The sequence below is a fragment of the Pan troglodytes genome, chromosome 15, assembly GCF_028858775.2.
Source record: "Pan troglodytes isolate AG18354 chromosome 15, NHGRI_mPanTro3-v2.0_pri, whole genome shotgun sequence".
Taxonomy (NCBI): Eukaryota; Metazoa; Chordata; class Mammalia; order Primates; family Hominidae; genus Pan; species Pan troglodytes.
In genome coordinates this window covers 75,637,796-75,659,258 of record NC_072413.2, presented here as the reverse complement: position 1 = coordinate 75,659,258, position 21,463 = coordinate 75,637,796, and the positions used below count along the sequence as shown (strand labels likewise).

Here is a 21,463-nt window from a genome sequence, read left to right as displayed (position 1 = left end):
CTGGGAATCCGTGTTTATTTCTTACTGTAACCGTCTCCTCACATTTCTGTTTGGGTTTTTGTAAAACCCCATAGAACGTCTTTGTAGACGGTAGGGTAGACTTCTGCAGCTTAAAAAAAAACCACTCCCGAGGAATCCCAGAACTGACAGGGATGCGGCGCTGTTTGTTAAGCCGCTGTGCGTAAAACTAGTCCCTGTCTTCTCCTCTGGCCCTTTTAGAAGGAGGTCATTGAAGGATTCTGAGAATCCCTCCGTGTTGAAAATAAATGGCAAACAAGTATATATGGAATACAGGCACCGTTCTCTCAACTTTTCCCCATGGAGATTAAGAAGGGGAACACAGTCCGGGAGCAGTGGCTCAAGCCTGTAATCCCGCACTTCGGAGGCCGAGGCGGGTGGATCGCTTGAACCCAGGGGTTCGAGACCAGCCTGGGGCATGGCAAGACCCCCGTTTCCGCCAAAAATACAAAAAATTAGCCAGTCTCATAACCTGTTCTCAAGTAAATAGATTTTTTAAAAATTATTTTTTAAGGGAACATAACAGGCAAGAGGGAAAACGGGGAACCAAAACCGTAGTCCAATTTATATTTTCTTTCTTTACAATCCACTTTAACGTTGAGGATATGCAGTGCCTTAATTTGCTCTTGGTGTTGTCCACAGATGTCTAGATGAGGCATTCTTTCCAAGCTTCCTAACAGCTCTGATAAAATTGGGATGCTACAGTATTAAGTGTTAATGATTGCATACTTGAGCTCAGCTTTTCAGCACCTTCATTTGTTAGGGAAAAAAAGTGGTCTTAGAGTTGTCAAAATACAGAAAGTCCACACCCCAATAATAATATACTTTTTCTCTCCAGAGCGCTTCAGACTCTCATTCAGCTCCTTTTACCTACATTTTACCATAATATGTACATGCTTTTTAGAATGTCAGCCATCAGGGAATGAGCCATTATGTGTCTAGTACAGGACCTAAAACAGTACTAAGTACAGTATGTGTTGAGTACATGAAAACTTGGGTGTTTAGTTCCTCAGCTCAAAGCAGATTAAAGTAGTAATTAAGAGAAGTTACTATTACAAGCCAGCTGATGAGACTGGTGGGGAAAGTGGTGGTTAACAGTCTGGCAAGGGAGGAAAGAGAAAACCTTTTATAAAAGCTCAGTGGTGTCGTTCAGTTTAGCATATGATAGAATAGGTCCACTAACATCACCTCCGAGAGTGTGTTGAATTATAGTGCAGTATTAAGTATGGCCTATTAAAGAAATCATGACAAAATGCTTAAAAGTGTTTTACCAGTGCCTAGGTACCTGGAAAACTCAGCTGATAGTACTGTCAGAGGGTTTCAGATAGCCCTTTTATTATAGAGACTGGTTATACATCAGCAAACTTTTGGTATTTTGTCCAGGAATCTCCACACTTGGAGAAGTTGATAAGGTAAAAGATCATTCTCTTTCAAAGAGAATGTTTCATATGTGTATATATATGTGTGTATATATGTGTGTGTATATATAATATATATACTTTTTTTTTTACTGAGACAGCGTCTCACTGTGTCACCCAGGCTGAAGTGCAGTGGCGTGATCTTGGCTCACTGCAACCTCCGTCTCCTAGGTTCAAATGATTCTTCTGCTTCAGCCTCCCAAGTAGCTGGGACTACAGGCACGCGCCACCATGCCTGGCTAATTTTTGTATTTTTAGTAGAGACGGGGTTTCGCCATGTTGGCCAGTCTGGACCCAAACTCCTGACCTCAGGCTTCCCAAAGTGTTGGAATTACAGGTGTGAGCCACCGCTCGGCCTGTTTCATATATTTTAAGGCAAGGCAGACCCTAGGTTTACTATTCAGGGAAGAATAAAGGTTTTTTCCTTTAATGTTTTGACTTCAATGACTGCATAGTGGGTCTCTTAACCAATGTAATGAGCCATCCATTAGATACTCACATACAAAGAAAACTTCAGCCCCTGAAATACTAAATTCATTTCTAAGTAATTAACAGAAGCAGAAGTTGTAGCGTCAGTTGGACATTTCATCTAGAAGAGGGCAAACAGGATTTTTTAGCTTTTACTTTTAGCAAACAGGATTCCCAGTGTCTCACTGAAACATTTTTTCTGTCTGTTTACAGCACTCTCTTTTCATTCTCTTTTTTTTTTTTTTTTTCCCTCAGACAGAGTCTTGCTCTGTTCCTAGGCTGGAGTACAGTGGCACAATCTCAGCTCACTGCAACTTCCACCTCCCAGGTTGAAGCAATTCTGGTGCCCCAGCCTCTCGTAGCTGGGATTTCAGGCGCCCGCCACTACACCCAACTAATTTTTGTATTTTTAGTAGAGACGGGGTTTCACCAGGTTGGTCTCGGACTCCTGACCTCGTGATCCGCCTGCCTCAGCCTCCCAAAGTGCTGGGATTACAGGCGTGAGCCACTGCGACCGGCCTTGTCTTTTCATTTTCTCACCCTGTCCAGCTTGGTGTTCCTTATAGCTCTGTTTAAATACCAACTCTATACAAGTGTCTCAAAAGCATTACTGTTAGCCCTAACTGAAGTAAATAGCTTTGTGACTCAAGATATTTCAGTACACCAAGCACCTTTCATGATTCAACCCCATAAGAAGTTGGAAAGGTATGATGTCATAGGAAAAAGTAGTTTTGAAAGCCAAAATTAGTCTGCTTAAGTTTTCTTATTACCATTTTGCCTTAATTTTGGGTGACTCTACTGTTACTATATAGATGAGAAACTGAGGCCCTAAGACATTAAATGACTCATCTAAAATGCCCAGATCAAGTAAGCAGTACAGCTAAGATTAACCCCAGACTTAATACTCCTTGCTTTGGCCAGGCACAGTGGCATATACCTCTAATCCCATTGCTTTGGGAGGCCAACACAGGAGGATCACTTGAGTTCAGGAGCTTGAGGCTGCAGTGAACTATGATCATGCCTCTGCACTCGCCTGAGCAATAGAGCAAGGTTCTGTATCTTAAACAAGAATCCTAGCTTTGCCTCATACAAGAAATGTCTTTGGAGGTTTGAGGTTCCCAGGGTTGACCTGCAAAATAGATTTAGTCCTTTAACTTCTGTTTCCTTCCTGCCAGGTGATCAAATCTCAGCTAAATGTGTCTTCTGTCAGTGAGCAGAATGCATATAGAGCAGGTCTTCAGCCCGTCAGCAAGTGGCAAGCCTATGGACTCAAAGGCTATCCTGGTGAGTGTAACTGACCTCAGAGAAGGCAATATCACTCAATCATTTATGTCTTCATGTCTTCAAAGAAGGTACTGTGTGTGAGCAAGTAAATAGACAAAGGATACACACAATAAACAGATAAATGTTTCATTTCCAAACCCATTCTAGACTGTACCTTGTCTAAGACATCCGTTTTGAAAGGATAGAACAGGAGTCAGCAGTGCCTGCAAATGTGGCTGAAAGTGGCATGACCATTGAAAAAATAAGGACATTGCCTCTGGGCTCCCTGCCACAACTCTGAACATCTGATTTGGCAGAAGTGCTGTGAAGAATAATTTATCGTTATCATTGTAATAAATGTCATATAATAGTTATGAATAATTCATAATTGTCCCTCTAGTCACATTCTCAAATGGCATAACAACTTAAAACTTGTTGCTATCAAGGCTGAACATATTTAATTAAGAATTACAATTAATGACATCAAAAGTCCTCGCCAGGCGTGGTGGCTCATGCCTGTAATCCCAGAACTTTGAGATGCCAAGGTGGGTGGATCACCTGAGGTCAGGAGGTCAAGACGAGCCTGGCCAACATGGTGAAATCCCGTCTCTACTAAAAATACAAAAATTAGCTGGGCACGGTGGTGCGTGCCTGTAATCCCAGCTACTTGGGAGGCTGAGACAGGAGAATCGCTTGAACCCAGCAGGTGGAGGTTTCAGTGAGCCAAGATCGCGCCATTGCACTCCAGCCTAGGCAATAAGGGGGAAACTCTGTCTCAAAAAAAAAAAAAAAAAAAAGCTGGACGCAGTAGCTCACGCCTGTAATCCCAACACTTTGGGAGGCCGAGGCGGGCGGATCACAAGGTCAGGAGATTGAGACCATCCTGGCTAACAAGGTGAAACCCCATCTCTACTGAAAATACAAAAACAAAATTAGCCGGGCATGGTGGCAGGACCCTGTAGTCCCAGCTACTCGGCAGGCTGAGGTGGGAGAATGGCATGATCCCGGGAGGCAGAGCTTGTTGAGCCGAGTTTGTGCCACTGCACTCCAGCCTGGGCAATAGAGCAAGACTCCGTCTCAAAAAAAAAAAAATAAAGAAAGTCCTAATAGGGACCAGGCGAGGTGTCTCACACCTATAATCCCAACACTTTAGAAGGCCAAGGTGGGAGGATCATTTGAGCCCAGGAATTTGCGACCAGCCCGGGTAACATAGTAAGACCCTGTCTCTACAAAACAAAATTTTTTTTTCCCAGACAGTCTCACTCTGTCGCCCAGGCTGGAGTACAGTGGCACAATCTCAGCTCACTGCAACCTCCGCCTGCCAGGTTCAAGTGATTCTTCTGCCTCCCGAGTAGCTGAGACTACAGGTATATGCCACCACGCCCAGCTAATTTTTGTGTTTTTAGTAGAGACAGGGTTTCATGTTGGCCAAGCTGGTTTCGAACTCCTGACATCAAGTGATCCACCCGCCTCGGTCTCCCAGAGTGCTAGGATTACAGGCGTGAGACACCTCACCCGGCCAAAAAAAATGTTTTTAATTAGCCAAGTGTGGTGGCATGCCTCTGTAGTCTCAGCTACTCAGGAGACTGAGGTAGGAGGATTGCTTGGGGTGCAATGAGCCGAGATCGTGCCACTGCACTCCAGCCTGGGTGACAAAATGAGACCCATCTCATTTTGCAGAATAGATTCGTCTGCAATTTTAAATTTAGTAATGTTAGGTAGCTGGTTTTACAGAGAATGAAATTAAGAAAATAATGAAGAATAGGTAATGTTATTAACCTTTTTTCTAGGCTCCTGGGGCCATTGTAAAAGTTAACATTGCACTTGTGATTTCAAATATGGGTTAAAAGTAAGAGAAATCTTTAAAAAGAAATGTTAGTTTTCATTGTGCCAATGGCCAGGACTCTATGATACAGCTCTTAATACGTTATGACCACCGAAATACTTGTTAATAGCTTGGGAAGATATAACAGCCTGGCTCCTCTTGAGTTTGGGTAAATGTAGAGCATGCATCACCAATAGTCTTGTTCTTGGAGGCCGCTCTTCACCTTTCAACTCTAGCACTTATTTTTATTTATTTATTTATTTATTTTGAGACAGAGTCTTGCTCTGTTGCCTAGGCTGGAGTGCAGTGGTGTGATCTCGGCTCACTGCAGCCTCTGCCTCCCAGGTTCAAGCAATTCTCCTGTCTCAGCCTCCCAAGTAGCTGGGACTACAGGCACCCGCCACCACGCCCAGCTAACTTTTTTGTGTTTTTAGTAGAGATGGGGTTTCACCATGTTGGTCAGGCTGGTCTTGAACTCCTGACCTCAGGTGATCCACCTGCCTTGACCTCCCAGAGTGCTGGGATTACAGGCGTGAGCCACCACGCCCGGCCTCTAGTTCCTATTTTTAAGGCCATGATTCTCTGTTGCTCTAGGCTTTCTCCCCTTAACAGATTGTTCATGCCACAAACTTAACCCCACTTGAGTTTTAAATTGTCTAAACTGCTGTACTTGCTTTCTGAGGCTTTCTAGGATTTACTGCTTAATTAAGCCACATCTTTTGGGTGGGTGTCTCATTATATCCTTGGAGAGTTTATTCTGTCTCTCTTGCCATTATAAGCTGTGTTTATTTTATTTATTTATTTTTTACTTACTTTCCCCTATAAGCTGTATTTAATAGAAATATAATGTCCAAAATACAGGAGAGAACAGTCTCTTCTTACTCTGAGTTGATCAAAAGGATTGTGTTTACTTCTGGATCTGACTTAATCTGAAGGAAGCTGAGTATACTACAACCTGTCCTCACACTTGTGTGAGGACACATCCTCTTGAGCAAGAGGATAATAGGCCTGGAAACCAGAAACAGAATCTAGGGAAGAAAAGACTTATGGGGGAACATGACAGCATTAAACATTGAAAAATTGTCCTGCACAAGAAGTGGTGGGAAGCAGTGCACACCAGTGGTTAAGGCGTAGGTTCTGGTGCCAGGTTACCTGGGTTCATATCCTGGCTCTGCCATCTACTAACTGTAAGACTTTGGGCAAGTTTTTAAATTCTCTTGCCCTCAGTTTCATCATATGTAAAATGTATATAAAAATAGTACCTACTTCATAAGGTTCTTATGAGGATTAAATGTTAATGTATATGTTAACTGCTTAGATCAGTGCATTTATCAAGCACTTAAAAATGATTTGGGGTTGCTCTAGGTGTCAGAACCCAAGACCAATGACTGAAAATTATAGAGAGGCAGATTTTTTTTTTAATCTGGAGAACATGTAGATGCAAGATAGGCAGAGTTTGGTTTTGTTTGTTTTCTTGAGACAGGGTCTCATTCTGTCACCCAGTGGGGTGCAGTAGCACAATCACGCTTCACTGCAGCCCTGACCTCCCAGGCTTAAAGGTTACTCCCACCTCAGCCTGCCTAGTAGCTGGGACCATTGGCTTGCACCACCATGTCCAGCTAATTTTTTTTTTTTTTTGATTTTTTGTAGAGATGGGGTCCCACTATGTTGCTCAGGCTAGTCTGGACCTCCTGGACTCAAGTGATCCCCCTGCCTCGGCCTCCCAGAGTGCTGGGATTACAGACCTGAACCACTGTGCCTGGCTAGGAGGCAGATTTTAACCCACTAAAAAGAAGACAACAGTTGTCTAAAATGGACTGCCTAAAGAGATGTTAAATTTCCTGTCACCATTCAAGCTTGGACTAAACCAGAAGTATTATTCCTTTAGTCTAATATGTTTGGGAATATTATAATATTCTTTATTTCGTGAAATTGTGGTGATAGCAGGTGGTAGGTTGTCGGGGGGTTTCCTATCTTTTTCCATAATATTGATGATCCTATCATTCTCCCAAACTATTTGGAGAATTTTACTGATAAATGAAACATAAAATCCAAATGTATTTTGGAGCTACTTTAGAAGACATATGAAAAATCAGATTACTGGTAAAAATCTTTGTCTGTATGAGGTTTCCTTGATGCCAAAAGCTCATTGACTTTGGTCATGAGGTTTAATTTGGAGTGTATGCTATTGATAATATTAAATGGTGGAACAGGATTAATCAACTGCAATGAGGAACCTGTCCACATTGAATATCTCTAAGCTGTCTAGTTTTTTTCTATATCTGCAAGAATCTAGACATAGAATTTTAAGTGCTTTTAGTAAGATTTAGTACAGTAGAGGAATCTTCAGGTTATTTCCTATGTATTTCTACGATGGCATAACCTCCTTTCAGCTGAGCCGTATGTGGTTTTAAATCTCTTTGAAATTCTGATAGTGGACCATTGATGATATTGTTCAGAGATTTGTTTGGTTAGAGCCTAGTATTTATTTATTTATTTTTATTTATTTATTTATTTTTTGAGACGGAGTCTTGCTTGTCGCCCAGGCTGGAGTGCAGTGGCGCGATCTCTGCTCACTGCAAGCTCCACCTCCCGGGTTCACGCCATTCTCCTGCCTCAGCCTCCCAAGTAGCTGAGACTTCAGGCGCCCGCCACCACGCCCGGCTAATTTTTTGTATTTTTTAGTAGAGACGGGGTTTCATTGTGTTAGCCAGGATGGTCTTGATCTCCTGACCTCATGATCCGCCCTCCTTGCCTCCCAAAGTGCTGGGATTACAGGCATGAGCCACCGCGCCCAGCCAGAACCTAATATTTAATGCAAAGAGCATAGGTTTGTTGCTTATGTGGGCTTACTGGTTTTGCTTGTTCCATGGCCACAAATCCAACTCTGTTTGTCGTATCCCAGATTGTTTGTTTGTCTTATCCCAAATGTGTGCTAGCCTTGTGATGGGCCACGAGAGAGGGATGAATCAGTGAAGCCATGTTACCCCTCTGAAATTCTGTTCTCTTATCTGCAAAACTGGATTAATAACTTCCTCATAGAGTTACTGAAGATTAATGAGATAGCATAAGGTTGCTGGCACAGTGTCTGACGCTTGTAGGCATCTAGTTATTTTTAGCAGCTACTATAATTAATGACTTAGGAATAAACTTACTTATTGTTAATTGCTGTTATTAAACTTTATCATTATTCCATTAATTTATGACTAAATTATATGCCAAAGAGAAAAGAGGAAAAGTAGTTAAGTAATAACAAAGTTGTTTCTGTTTTAGGCTCTCGGCTCAGTGTCTTTACTGTCTGCTTTCCATAGTAATTCTCCCTAAGGATATTTCCATAAAATGTGTCGTTATTGCTAATAGTCTATGCCAGGACTTGGCAAACTGCAGTTTTATTGTAAATACATTTTATTGGAATACAGCCACACCTTTTTGTTTACTTACTATGTATGGCTACTTTCTGGCTACAGTGACAGAATTGAGTGCTAAAGAGACTAAGGGCAAGCGCAGTGGCTCAGGCCTGTAATCCCAGCACTTTGGGAATCCGAGGCGGGCAGATCAGTTGAGGCCAGGAGTTCAAGACCAGCCTGGCCAACATGTCAAAATGCCGTCTCTACTAAAAAATAAAAATAGAAAATAAATTAAAATACAAAAATTAGCCAGGCATGGTAGTCCAAACCTGTAATCTCATCTACTCAGGAGGCTGAGGCAGAAGAATCGCTTGAACCAGGGAGGTGGAGGTGGCAGTGAGCCAAGATTGTGCCTGGGTGACAGAGCAAGACTCTGTCTCAAAAAAATAAAAATAAAGAGACCAAATAACTGTCAAAGCCTAGTCTTTACTATCTAGTTCTTGACAGAAAACATTTGCTGACCTCTGGTCTGGACTAGATCTGGAGTTCAACCAGGAACTGAAGAAGACCTTCAAATTATTGCCAGCATTTAATTCAGAAATCCTTAAGCTTTAGTCTGTTCATCTGTTTTTAAAATCCTTTTGCAAGGGGAACATTACACTAATATATGATGCTTGGCTTTTATATCATTGCTTGGATTCCTTCTTGTTCCTCAGGACCTGTCCAACCATGCTCACTTTTGTTGAGATGACCTTGCTATTTATCTTATTGGGAAAACTGAGTCCCTCAGGCACAAACCCTTTGAGCCTTCAATGCCCCCAACACTTATAAGCAAATGTTCTCATTTCCACCATCCAGTCGTAGAGGAGGAGTTCCTTTAGTTCAAAGCCAGTCTCTCTACCCTCTTGATCCATCTCACCTTCTTAAACCTCTTCCAGCTTTCAAGACCTTGCTCTATTTCTTTCCTCTCTTGTTTCCAAGTGGCTCTTCCCTGTTGGCTCTTTCTTCACAATCTGTAAGCATACTTAGGTCTTGCCAGTCCTTAAAAACCAAAAACTACCCTCTTAACTCTATTTTTCTATGACTATGCCTAAGCTTTTATTTTCTTTCATAGCTGGTCTTACAAAAAGGAGTTTAACTTGTCTTTATTGCCCCCTCTCCAGACAAGGTTTTTTATCACTTTATCTCTAATTCTTTTTTTTTCTTTTGAGGCAGTCTGTTTTTGTCACCCAGGCTGGAGTACAGTGGTGCAGTCTTGGCTCACTGCAACCTGTGCCTCCTGGGTTCAAGTGATCCTCCCACCTTAGCCTCCCAAATAGCTGGGACTACCTGTGTATGCCACCACGCCTGGCTAATTTTTGTATTTTTTGTAGAGACAGGGTTTCACCATGCTGCCCAGGCTGGTCTCGAATTCCTGAGCTCAAGTGATCTGCCTGCCTTGGCCTTTCAAGTGCTAGGATTACAGGCATCGGCCAAGCCACCATGCCCGGCTTCTAATTCTTTTTTTTTTTTTTTTTTTATTACAGCAAATGATTTTATTTGTAATTTCTACCCCACTCAGTGCCTCCTCCCAAAAAACCTGCACATGAATTTACAAACCTATTAACGTATAAATAATGAGAAACATCCTGGCCAGAGTCTCCTGGTTGTCTTTGCTGGAGATTAAGACTGGAGGGGACGCTATCTTCATACAGACTTCCAGTGACATCGAGAGTCACTTGGTGGCTGTTCTGGGCCCACAGCTGGCTTTTTCAACACCTCCAAGTTCAACCACCAGTCTGTCTGCTGTGTCCAAGGTAGAGCCCAGGGACTGCGAGCATGTGCAGCTCCATTGCCCGTCATTGCTCCAGCTGAGGTCATGCTGGAAGGGGTGCTTCCTCTCCTGACAGTGCTTCATGGTGGCCAGCCCGCTCCTGCTGGCACTCAGAGCCTCAGTACTGGGCCACCTGGCAGCACCCACAGATTTTGAACTCCTGGAGCTACTTCTCAATCACTGTGCAGGAAGGGTAATGCTACTATAGTAGGTGTAAGAATTCAACTCTTCCACCACGTCTCCATTGGTGTTATAGTACCAGGTCACAGTTAGGACAGGTCACTGCTCTTCTTTGGGGTCCATGGGAAGCTGCTGAATTGCAAGCCAGTACAAGCTTTGCTACCTCTTCTGGAGGTCTCTTTGGCTTTGGGCCACCAGCCCCACAGCACCAGCTACAGGTTGTCCAGGCAGTTGTCTCAGTCAGGGCATTGAGATGTACCACCTGGAACCCAGGGGTCGTGCCTCTTCTGTGCTCCCACAGCAACTCATGAAGGAGTCTTCCCAATCCTCTTCCTCAGTGCTTGTCGAAAGCATACCTGAATATCTTAGTACCATTTCTATCTGCATCTACTTCCATTTGGACCTCAGAGGAGTATCTCTCCACCAGCAGGATATCTTTGCTCATCTATCAGCGTATTTGGTCTTTATCTGACTGCATACTGCCTATACTACTCTCTCCTACCAGAAGCTACAGCCACTGGTGACAGGAACAGAGCTCTCATGAGGGTAAGGTCCCTGACTAGTACAGCTACACAGGTAGCTCCCTCGCAGCCAATGAGCTGAGCCATGTGATGTCCAATTTGAAGTCAGTCACGGCCAGGCCTATGCTCTCAGCCAGCAGTGCCACTCCCATGGGAGACAGGGGTGCTGGGACAAGGCCAGGGCTAGGGTCAGGCCAGGCAGGCCCCAGGTAGGACAAGACCAGGCCCGGCTTACCTTGTTCATGCCAGACCTCCCAGGCACTGACCTCTAATTCTTAAGAAAGTGCCTAGTACAGACCAGCCTGGCCAATATGGTGAAACCCCGTCTCTACTGAAAATAAAAAAAATTAGCTGGGTACAGTGGCAGGCACCTGTAATCACAGCTACTTGGGAGACTGAGGCAGGAGAATCACTTGAACCCGGGAGGCGGAGGTTGCAGAGAAACAAGATCACACCACTGTTCTCCAGCCTGGGCAACAGGATGAGAGAGACCCCCATCTCAAAAAAAGAAAGAAAGAAAGTGCCTGGCACATATTGTGTGTTTGATGAATGAATGAATCTTTACCATGCGTAGGATTCCGGTTAAATATTATTATTTATCTTTTGTTTTTGAGACAGAGTCTGGCTCTGTCGCCCAGGCTGGAGTGCAGTGACGTGATCTTGGCTCACTACAACCTCCACCTCCTGGGTTCAAGTGATTTTTTCTGCCTCAGCCTCCTGAGTAGCTGGGATTACAGGTGCGTGCCACCATGCCCAACTAATTTTTGTATTTTAGTACAGACGGTTTCACCATGTTGGCGAGGCTGGTCTCAAACTCCTGACCTCATGTGATCCGCCCACCTCAGCCTCCCAAAGTGCTGGGATTACAGGCGAGAGCCACCACGCCCGGCCTATTATTAATCTTTTACAGAGAAAAATGAGGTTAGGTTGCTGTCAAGGTCACAAAGATCTTTAACACACATGCTGTAGTTGTTTACAAACACTGAGATAATACAGAGACACTAACTGCAGGAATTTGCAAACACTGAGATATTACAGAGACAGTAACTGCAGGAAGCAACTGTCACCCCTGCAGCTGAGAAGAACAACAAAAGAGCTTGGGATTACTACATTGAGAAGCTTGGAAAAGGGACTACATGGAACTGGGGCTTAGACTTCTGAGGAGAGGACATAATGAGGCTGATTCTAGTGATGTGGAAAAGCTACATTAGAACCAACTTCCGCCCTCCAGTCTTCCATTAGTGACCCTTATAGGCACAGGTTAGCAGACAGCCAGCTGGCAAATAAGAAGTGTAGTTGGCAGGGTCTCAGCCCCATATTATGAAGCTAAGTATAGAAGAGTGGATTTGAAACTGAGAGAAAATAGACCAATAATGAGCACGCCATTCATTAGACGATGACTTTCAAATCTATGTTTTCGCTAAAATTCATTATAAGATTTCGTGTAATCATGCCTGTAATAAATGAAATAGGGAGGTAAAGAAGTCTCGGATGACTCTAAGTGTCAAGACCTGATAAAAATTAGAGGTGTACTTTTACCACTTCCAATTCTAAAGTTTGCTTTGGGATAACAGTTGTTGTGGAATATTTATTTCTCTTGAGAATACCCAGAAAGCCAGACACATTTGCATAGGGGTAGATGTCTAATGTTCATCAAAACCTACCTGTTCATTAACTTGAAGCATGACCAAAAAAATATGGGGAGTAAATAACAAAATAGTGAGTATAAAGATGTCAAAATTATTTGAATAACTGATGGAGAATTTCCCCCTCTTCTTTTTTTCCCACCCATCTTTTGTATAGGGTTTATTTTTATCCCAAACCCCTTCCTCCCAGGTTACCAGTGGCACTGGGTGAAACAGTGCCTTAAGTTATATTCCCAGAAACCTAATGTATGTAACCTGGACAAACACATGTCTAAAGAAGAGACCCAAGATCTGTGGGAACAGAGCAAAGAGTTCCTGAGGTAAGTCTTGTCAATCAGAATGAAGTGTTAATACTCAGCTCAGATCATCACAGGTCTTTGAAGGAACTGTTCTATAACAATGCAGTAAAAGTGACTGGCTGGGTTTTTTTTTCCCTTCATTGTTTCCAAGCAAAAACAGCACAGTTGTATTCTTTCCCCAGGAACATTTGGACAGATGCTTTGACAGTTATAGTAAATTGAGATCCATTTTAAAGACTTGCTTATCATAGCTTAGATAATTGAGTTCATCCTCATTAATCATCACATGATCCATTTCCATTAGCTTCAGCCATTTTTTTCTACTTAAAGTGAGTTCCTTTGAAGGCTTTTGGTATCCTAGGAAAAGTAACATCGAAAGCTCTTTGCTTCTACCCTCCTAGATGGATTCAGTGGTACTAGCCGTTTTATGATAGGTCAGTTGTTCCTCATGAGAATAACTAATACTTTCACCTTCATGCTTCAACATTCATTCATTCATTCCACAAATACTTAATGAGGGTCAGTAGTGTGTCAGGCATGATGCTAGGCATTGGACACAGAAAGATAAAGGCACCCTCCCTGCACTCAGTAGTGCATAGTCTCTGGCAAGAATGCATTACCTATGAGAATAATTACTGTAGAGCTCAGAAAGTGTTATGATGGGGTTTAGAAAAATACTGTGGGAGCATAGAGGAGGAAATAATTATTCCAGGCAGGGTAGAAGTGTGAACGAAGAAAAAATGATTTTTTGTTTGTTTTTTGTTTTTTGAGACAGAGTCTCACTCTGTCACCCAGGCTGGAGTGCAGTGGCGCGATCTCAGCTCACTGCAACCTCTGCCTCCTGGATTAAAACGATTCTCCTGCCTCAGTCTCCTGAGTAGCTGGGATTACAGGCATCCACCACCACGCCCCACCAATTTTTGTATTTTTAGTAGAGATGGGGTTTCGCCATGTTGGCCAGGCTGGTCTCAATTCCTGACCTCAAGTGATCCCCCTGCCTCAGATTCCCAAAGTGCTGAGACTACAGGCATGAGCCACCAAGCCCGGCCTGAAAAAATGATTTTTTGATTGGGTTATCCTCCTTTCACTGTCCATTTGAACTAATCTTCAAAAATGAGTAGGGGTTTACCAGTCAGAAAAGTAAAAAGTCTCTACTGAGTAGAGAAAGCAGCCTGAGCAAAGATACAATATTTAAGACAGAATAAATCGTCCTGCGAGACAAGAGCATAGGATGTGTACTTTCTTATGTTTATTCAGTTGTTATCTATTGAGTTTCTGCTATGTGTCAGACACTGTGCTTTAGTGTTAGAGATTCAAAGGCAGATAAAAAACAGTTCCTGTCTTCAAGAAATTTGTACTTTAGTTATGTTCAAAAACATACAAACAGATAATTAGATACAATTTGGGTCTGGGCTTGGTGGCTCATGCCTGTAATCTCAACACTTTGGGAGGCCAAGGTGAGAAGAACACTTGAGGCCTGGAGTTACCAGCCTGGGCAACATAGCAAGACCCCATCTCTATGAAAAAAAATTTTTTTTTTTTTTTTTTTTTTTTTTTGAGACGGAGTTTTGCTCTTGTTGCCCAGGCTGGAGTGCAATGGCATGATCTTGGCCCACTGCAACCTCTACCTCCCGGGTTCAAGCAATTCTCCTGCCTCAGCCTCCAGAGTAGCTGGGATTACAGGCAAGCGACACCACACCCGCCTAATTTTGTATTTTTAGTAGAGGTAGGGGTTTCTCCATGTTGGTCAGGCTGGTCTCGAACTCCCGACCTCAGGTGATCTGCCCACCTCGGCCTCCCAAAGTGCTGGGATTACAGGTGTAAGGCACTTCCCAGCCCCAAAAAAAGTTTTTTAATTAGCTGGGCATAGTGGTGTGTGCCTGTAGTCCTAGCTACTCGGCAGGCTGAGGAGAGACTGTCTCTAAAAATAAATAAATAAATAAATAAATAAATACAATTTGGTAGATGCAGGGATAGACATTATAAGATATAATGGGAATGGTCACTTAAGTAGCTAGGCTGGAGGTAGATTATAGAAAATGCTTCCTGGAAGCCATGAGTAGGTGGAATTGGTAAAACATGAAGGAGGAGAGGTGGATTTGGGCCAGATGGTAAAGGTTTTAGTGATGTAGAGCAGGGGGGTCCCCAATCATGGGGCCGCAGACCTAGACAGCCAAGCATTACCACCTGAGCTTCGCCCCCTGTCAGATCAGCAGCAGCATTAGATTCTCATAGGAGCGCAAACCCTGTTGTGAACTGTACATGCAAGGGATCTAGGTTGCGCACTCCTTATTGAGAATGCCTGTTCATCTGAGATGGAACAGTTTTCATCCCCAAACCACCCCCCATCCCCACTCCATCCATGGACAAATTCTCTTCCATGAAACTGGTCCCCAGTGCCAAAAAGGTTGGGAACCACTAATGTAGAGCACCAGTTCTGGAGTCAGACTGACTGTGTTCAGATCCAAGCTCCACCACTTAATAGCTGTGTAACCTTGAGCAAGTTCCTTCACCTTTCTGTGTCTCATAACAATTCTTTCCTTATTGAATAGTATGAAGATTAAACAAGATAATACGTGAGAAGTCCTTTAAAGTGCCTGTTAAAACCATTTTACCAACTTTGTGTCCCGTTTGGTGTTACGTGGCCTTAATTTTGTAGTTTTCAGAAACTGTCATGCCGATTCTAACAGAGTAAAGAGAAGATTTTCTTAAGGGGAAAGGAGAAGTAAAATTCAGTGGTTTTTTTTAAACCTTGGTCTATAGGTTATGGTATCAACAGGAGCAGTGAGGAAAATCCTGTCCATGAGCTTTTAGTAGTATCTTCTTCACAACTGAGAGCAGTGGAGAGGAAGATCGTGGTTAAGTAAATTAGTCCAAGAGAACCTACTGCTATTAAACCAGCCTGTGTTTTCAAGTAATTTTTTTTCCTTCTGATATATGACTCTGCAGAAATCCCAGCTGTCTTTTAAGATAGCTCAGATGAATCTCTGTAATAAATCATCCTGTAAACAATGGTGAGATACCTTTTTTTTTGGTCTAATAAATTAGCAGAAATAAAAAATTTGATGGTCATACCTTATGTTGTCAAAGGTTGGAAGAAATTGATACGCTCAAGACATTGTACTGGCAGCACTGAAAATCGATTAAGGCCAAGTTTTCATTGTATCACTATGTGATACGTGCTTCAGTTTCCTCATGTAAGAAATGAAGGTATTGGACTGGATAAGCCATTCAAGGTAATTGAATCATGGGCAGTCAGGGTCATGTGGACAGTACATGGCAGCTCTCCCAACTTTGCCAGAGTCTCTCAGAACAGGAGAGAGTCTGTTGTTCAAAACAGTTCCCCTGGAGATTTTGATTAGGTATCATAACATCCTCTGACATTGAGAACCACTGAAGTAAAGGACCTCTAAGATCCTTTTGGTTTTAATTTTCTAGAATTCTATGGTCAGGGAAGAAAAAACTTTAGGAAATGAAGAAGAAATACTTGAACTTAAGCAAAAACAAAAATTATTTAAAAAAATACTTGAACTTAAGGGCTGTTCAAAAAATTAGAGTACCTCAATTCTGTTCTTTTTTTTCCAAAGTGAATGGCGTAGCTAGAGATTGTTGTAAAAGTGTACAAGAGTTATGTGCAGGCCGGGCACGGTGGCTCATGCCTGTAATCCCAGCACTTTGGGAGGCCGAGTTGGACAGATCATCTGAGGTCAGGAGTTCGAGACCAGCCTGACCAACATGGTGAAACCCCATCTCTACTAAAAATACAAAATTAGCCGGGCATGGTGGCGCATGCCTATAATCCCAGCTACTCAGGAGGCAGAGGCCGGAGAATCACTTGAACCCGGGAGGCGGAGGTTGTGGTGAGCCGAGATCACGCCATTGCACTCCAGCCTGGGCAACAAGAGTGAAACTCCGTCTCAAAAAAAAAAAGAGTTATGTGTAAACATCTTCATTGTGACATTGTTTGTAACAGAAAAAAAAAATGCAAAACAGCCTAAGAGTTCATCAACAGGCGACCAGGTAAATCTAACGTGACATATCCCAGACATAGAATGCAGCTGCTGTGCAAGGATTAAAAAAACTTTAAATGCAACCCTCTAGTATATATTCCAGACTTCAAAGCCAGAATAAATTCAGTCATTTCTCACCATCTCCATCACAACTGCCTTGGTCTAAGCTGCCATCATTTCTTATCTAGAGCACTGCAGTAGCCCCCTAACCAGCCTCCCTTCGTAGCACAAACTCAGGTGTGGTTCCAAGGGCCCACCTTGATTAACAGTGACACTTTATCACTCAGGAAATTTCAAGGGTTTAGAAGTTCCCTGCCAGGAGCCAGGGACAAAGACCAGTCAAATTCTTTGTTGCATAACATCATCACATTTAGAAAAAATCCAGAATTCTTAACCATGGCTGTAAGGCCGAGATGACCTGGCCCACAGCTACCTCTCTACTCTCATTTCCTACCACTCCTACCTCATTTCCTTTTCATTTGTTCTTTTCTGCCACATTGACCTCCAGTGCTATCCTTAAACACACTAGGCATGCTTACGATTTTTTTTTTGTACAGGCTGTTCTACCTAGGAAGCTCTTCCCTTAGATCAACAGTGTCTTGCTTCTTGTAAGTCTTTGTTCTAATATCATCTTAGAAGAAAGTCTTCACTTATCATTCAGTCAACAAGAATCTCCTACTTCCCCTCATTCTTTATCTTCTTGCTTTGGTTTGTTTGTTTGTTTATTGCCACTTTTTTTTAGAGATGGTGTCTTGCTATGTTGCCCAGGCTGCCTTGAACTTCTGGGCTCAAGCAGTTGTCCCACCTCAGCCCCCTGAATAGCCGGAACTACAATTTTCTGTCTATTTTTTGTTTTCTAAATTTTTTGCTTGATTTTTTTTAATTAAGTGCAACATAGTTGCCAAATAACAACTTAGCTTTATTTGTTCTGTAAATTAGCTTATGAAATACTCTTTTTATGTATATGAAAGCTTTTTTCCCACTGTTACCCTCATTGTGGAAGCAGAATTAATCCTCTCCTCTTTCTACTTAAGACTGTTTATAATGCTAGTATAGCATTTATTCTAGTGAATTGAGTTATCTACCCCTGTCTCCTTCCATTGCCTTCCTCTCCCATCTTGAAAATTTTGTAGCCTTGATTCTTACCACAGTTCTTTGTATATATTAGAAGGTGCTCAGTAAATATTATTTCAATTAAATTCATATTCCCTCTTTATTAGTCCAATAAGAACAATGCTAAATTTGAGAAGGATCATTTAGAGACTGTATAGCTTTTCTTCTTATTTTCACTAATTTATTAAATAATGTACATTTGTGTCTTAGAAAATATGTGATGCTAGGATAGCTATGAAGAAGAATAAAAGCCAGTGAGGGAGGGACTGTTATAGGAGGAACCCAGGTACTTAAATAAGGAATTTACAATACCAAAGCATGTATACTTGAATAGAAGTTGCAAGGTGCTTTGGGGGCGCGATATAGGAAATGGCTGGGAGAAAGACTTCCCAGAAAAAGTGAGTGTAAACTGTATGAAAAAACAAATTGGAAAAATCTGCTAGGCTGAGAGTGGAGTAGAGCATTTCAGTAGAGAAAACTGTATAGTCAGAGGCACGGCCATGAAAAACATGAGAATAGCATACCTTGTGGGAAATGCTTGGAGATGAGACTAGAAAGGTTAGTTAGAGCCAGAATATAAATGGCTCTGCATGTCATCTAAGAGTGTGGACTTTGTCCTATTAACAGTGGGTATTTATCAGGATTAATAACAGATTTTTCACTTCAGAAAAATAACTGTGGTAGTGGAGGAAATTGACTGAAAATGCAGTGGTTGCAAAAAGCACAATTAAGAATTTAGTTCAGGCCAGGCGCGGTGGCTCACGCCTATAATCCCAGCACTTTGGGAGGTCGAGGTGGGGGGATCACCTGAGGTCGGGAGTTCAAGACCTGCCTGGCCAACATGGTGAAACCCCGTCTCTACTAAAAATACAAAAAATAGCTGGGCATGGCGGCAGGCGCCTGTAATCCCAGCTACTAGGGAAACTGAGGTGAGAGAATCGCTTGAATGTGGGAGAATCGCTTGAACCCGGCAGGTGGAGGTTGCAGTGAGCCAAGATCGCACCACCCTACTCCAGCCTGCGCGACAGAATGAGACTCTGTCTCAAAAAAAAAAAAAAGGCTGGGTGCAGTGGCTCACACCTGTAATCCCAGCACTCTGGGAGGCTGAGGTGGACGGATCACGAGGTCAAGAGATCAAGACCATCCTGGCCAACATGGTGAAACTCTGTCTCTACTAAAACTACAAAAATTATCCGGACATGGCAGCACGCACCTCTAGTCCTAGCTACTCGGGAGGCTGAGGCAGAAGAATCCCTTGAATCTGGGAGGAGAGGTTGCAGTGAGCTGAGATCACGCCACTGCACTCCAGCCTGGCGACAGAGCAAAAGCAGAGCAATTGAGACTCTGTCTCAAAAAAAAAAAAAAAAATTTAGTTTAATCCATGCAAAAGATGATAAAGGCCTCAAAAAGATGTTGTCTACAGAACTTAGTTACCAAGCAATTATAAAAAGTGAGAGAAAAGAAAGTTAACAATTACCTACAGATTTCTACATGGCAGTGAGGGTAATACTGAGGCTTGTAATGGAAATAAGTACTGAAAGAAGAAAAGAATGAGCAGAGACTATCCTTAGTGTAGTTGGGGCCATACTGTTTTTTGAAATGCCTGTAGGGTATCCAGGTGGAGATGTCCAGCATGATTTTGGAAATACAGAACCGAGCTTAGGAGTAACTAAGGGTGAGAGGGACACGAAGAGAAAGAGATGAGATGAGGAGTTACACGTAAAGGCCATAGTGAAGCGCTGAAAATAGATGTGGTTTTCTTTCTTCTTTTCACTTTTCTTTCTCATCTATAGAAAAGAAGGCTGTGGCCCCAGGAAGCATCACAGGATGAAGAAAATAGAGCAGGAAAAGACACCAAGCAGCCAGAAGGATATGAGGAAAAACAGAAGAAATGCTGTTAGAGGCTAAGACAGGAAAATGTTTTAAGAAGAGAAGGGCCAGCCATGTCAAATAGGTCTAGGATTTGACAATTAATTGGTGTAATGAAAACTAAGAAACTAGATTCAGTAGTGGTGTAAACAAAAGTCAGATTATGGTGAGGGGAGAGAGTGAGGAAGGCAAATGCTGAATTTTTTAAAAGTTTAATTATAAAGGGAAGGAAAGATAGGTAGGGGGTAGAAGGAGGTGAGGTATAAGCAGGGTAGCTTGCATACGTGACAAAGAAAATGTTTTTATTGTCTATTCTTAAGTATGTAGGAGTATTAAACATGTTTGAAGGCCAAGAGGAAAAAACAAGTTCAGAAGAGTACTTGAAAGTATGAGAAGAAACATTCTATTAATGGAGAAAGGCCTCAGAGGCTGTGTCAGGGAAATAGGATATAGTATAGGTAGAGAATTAGCTTTGGAAGAAAGAAGTAGGACCACTTCTGAAACCAGGAGGATCAGGTGAAAATTTAGAGAAGTTTAGTGGTGTGGGGGAGGAAAGTTGAAATTGTTCACTGGATCATTTGAGCAGGCTTCTGTTTTCTCACTGACATAGAAGGAAATAAGAACAAAACTAAGGACTTGGGATGAATGGTGAAGGTTTAGAACAGAAGACGGTTAGATAAGACTGAATATTTGCAGGATAGCAAAAGGATGTTAGCAGTTACGGTGGCATTGGATGTCCATTTGCAGTGGAGTGTCAAGTTGAGAAGGGAGAGAAAACTGGAAGCACTCAAACACTGAAAGAATGGGGTGGCCAGGCACAGTGGCTTACGCCTGTAATCCCAGCACTTTGGGAGGCAAAGGCAGGTGGATCACAAGGTCAAGAAATCGAGACCATCCTGGCCAATGTGGTGAAACCCCATCTCTACTAAAAATACAAAAATTAACTGGGCATGGCGGCACACATTTGTAGTCCCAGCTACTTGCGAGGCTGAGGCAGGAGAATCACTTGAACCCAGGAGGCGGAGGTTGCAGTGAGCTGAGATCACGCCACTGCACTCCAGCCTGGCGACAAAACGAGACTCTGTCTCAAAAAAGAAAAAAACAATTGCTAAGAGAAATGCCAACGCTTACATAAGGCGCTTACCCATGACAGAAACCAAGCAAACTGCTGTATGAGCACATTCACCAGGGGAGAAGGTGGCCAACCCACCCATCCATCATCCTGCTAGTGCCTGGAGAAGGCAGCAGGGAGCATAGCATGTTTCTTTTTTAGTGAGACCCAATAATTAGGGTCATGTTTGCTTGAACACATTCTTTTGGATAATTGGATAAAGATGTATTAGGTGCCAACGTATTTCCTGCATTCTTCAAGGTGAGAGTTGTATTGGTACTGATCCTTCTTGACCTCCTTTTGGACAAGTCAGGTTTAAAAAGAGAACAACCCACCCCCTTCAGTGATTCTCTCAGTATTTTATGCTTAAAAATGATCCGGAAGCATGTTAAATGGTTTTGGTCTTACTATTCACAGTGTTCAAGAACAAATCTTGGAATTTTTGTTACTCAGGAGGCCCATGATTAACCAGAAGGGTCCTTAAATAGTACTAAGACAAGAAATGTTTGGTGCTGGCCAGTCCTGCTCTCAACATATTGAAGGCAGATATTAAGAGTTGTTG

The 21,463-nt window shown here is 42.6% G+C and overlaps 1 protein-coding gene and 1 pseudogene across 1 annotated transcript in view; one reads left to right on the top strand and one right to left on the bottom strand.

Moving 5' to 3' along the window:
* The window catches only part of ALKBH1 (alkB homolog 1, histone H2A dioxygenase), a 34,882-nt gene that overhangs the window by 434 nt on the left and 12,985 nt on the right, over nt 1-21,463 (top strand). The window contains exons 2-3 of the mRNA XM_510096.8: nt 3,080-3,188; nt 12,657-12,819. Coding sequence (XP_510096.2) covers nt 3,080-3,188; nt 12,657-12,819 — 272 coding nt within the window. The remainder of the gene's footprint in view (nt 1-3,079; nt 3,189-12,656; nt 12,820-21,463) is intronic.
* Nucleotides 10,054-11,005, bottom strand: LOC107968270 (zinc finger MYND domain-containing protein 19-like; annotated as a pseudogene).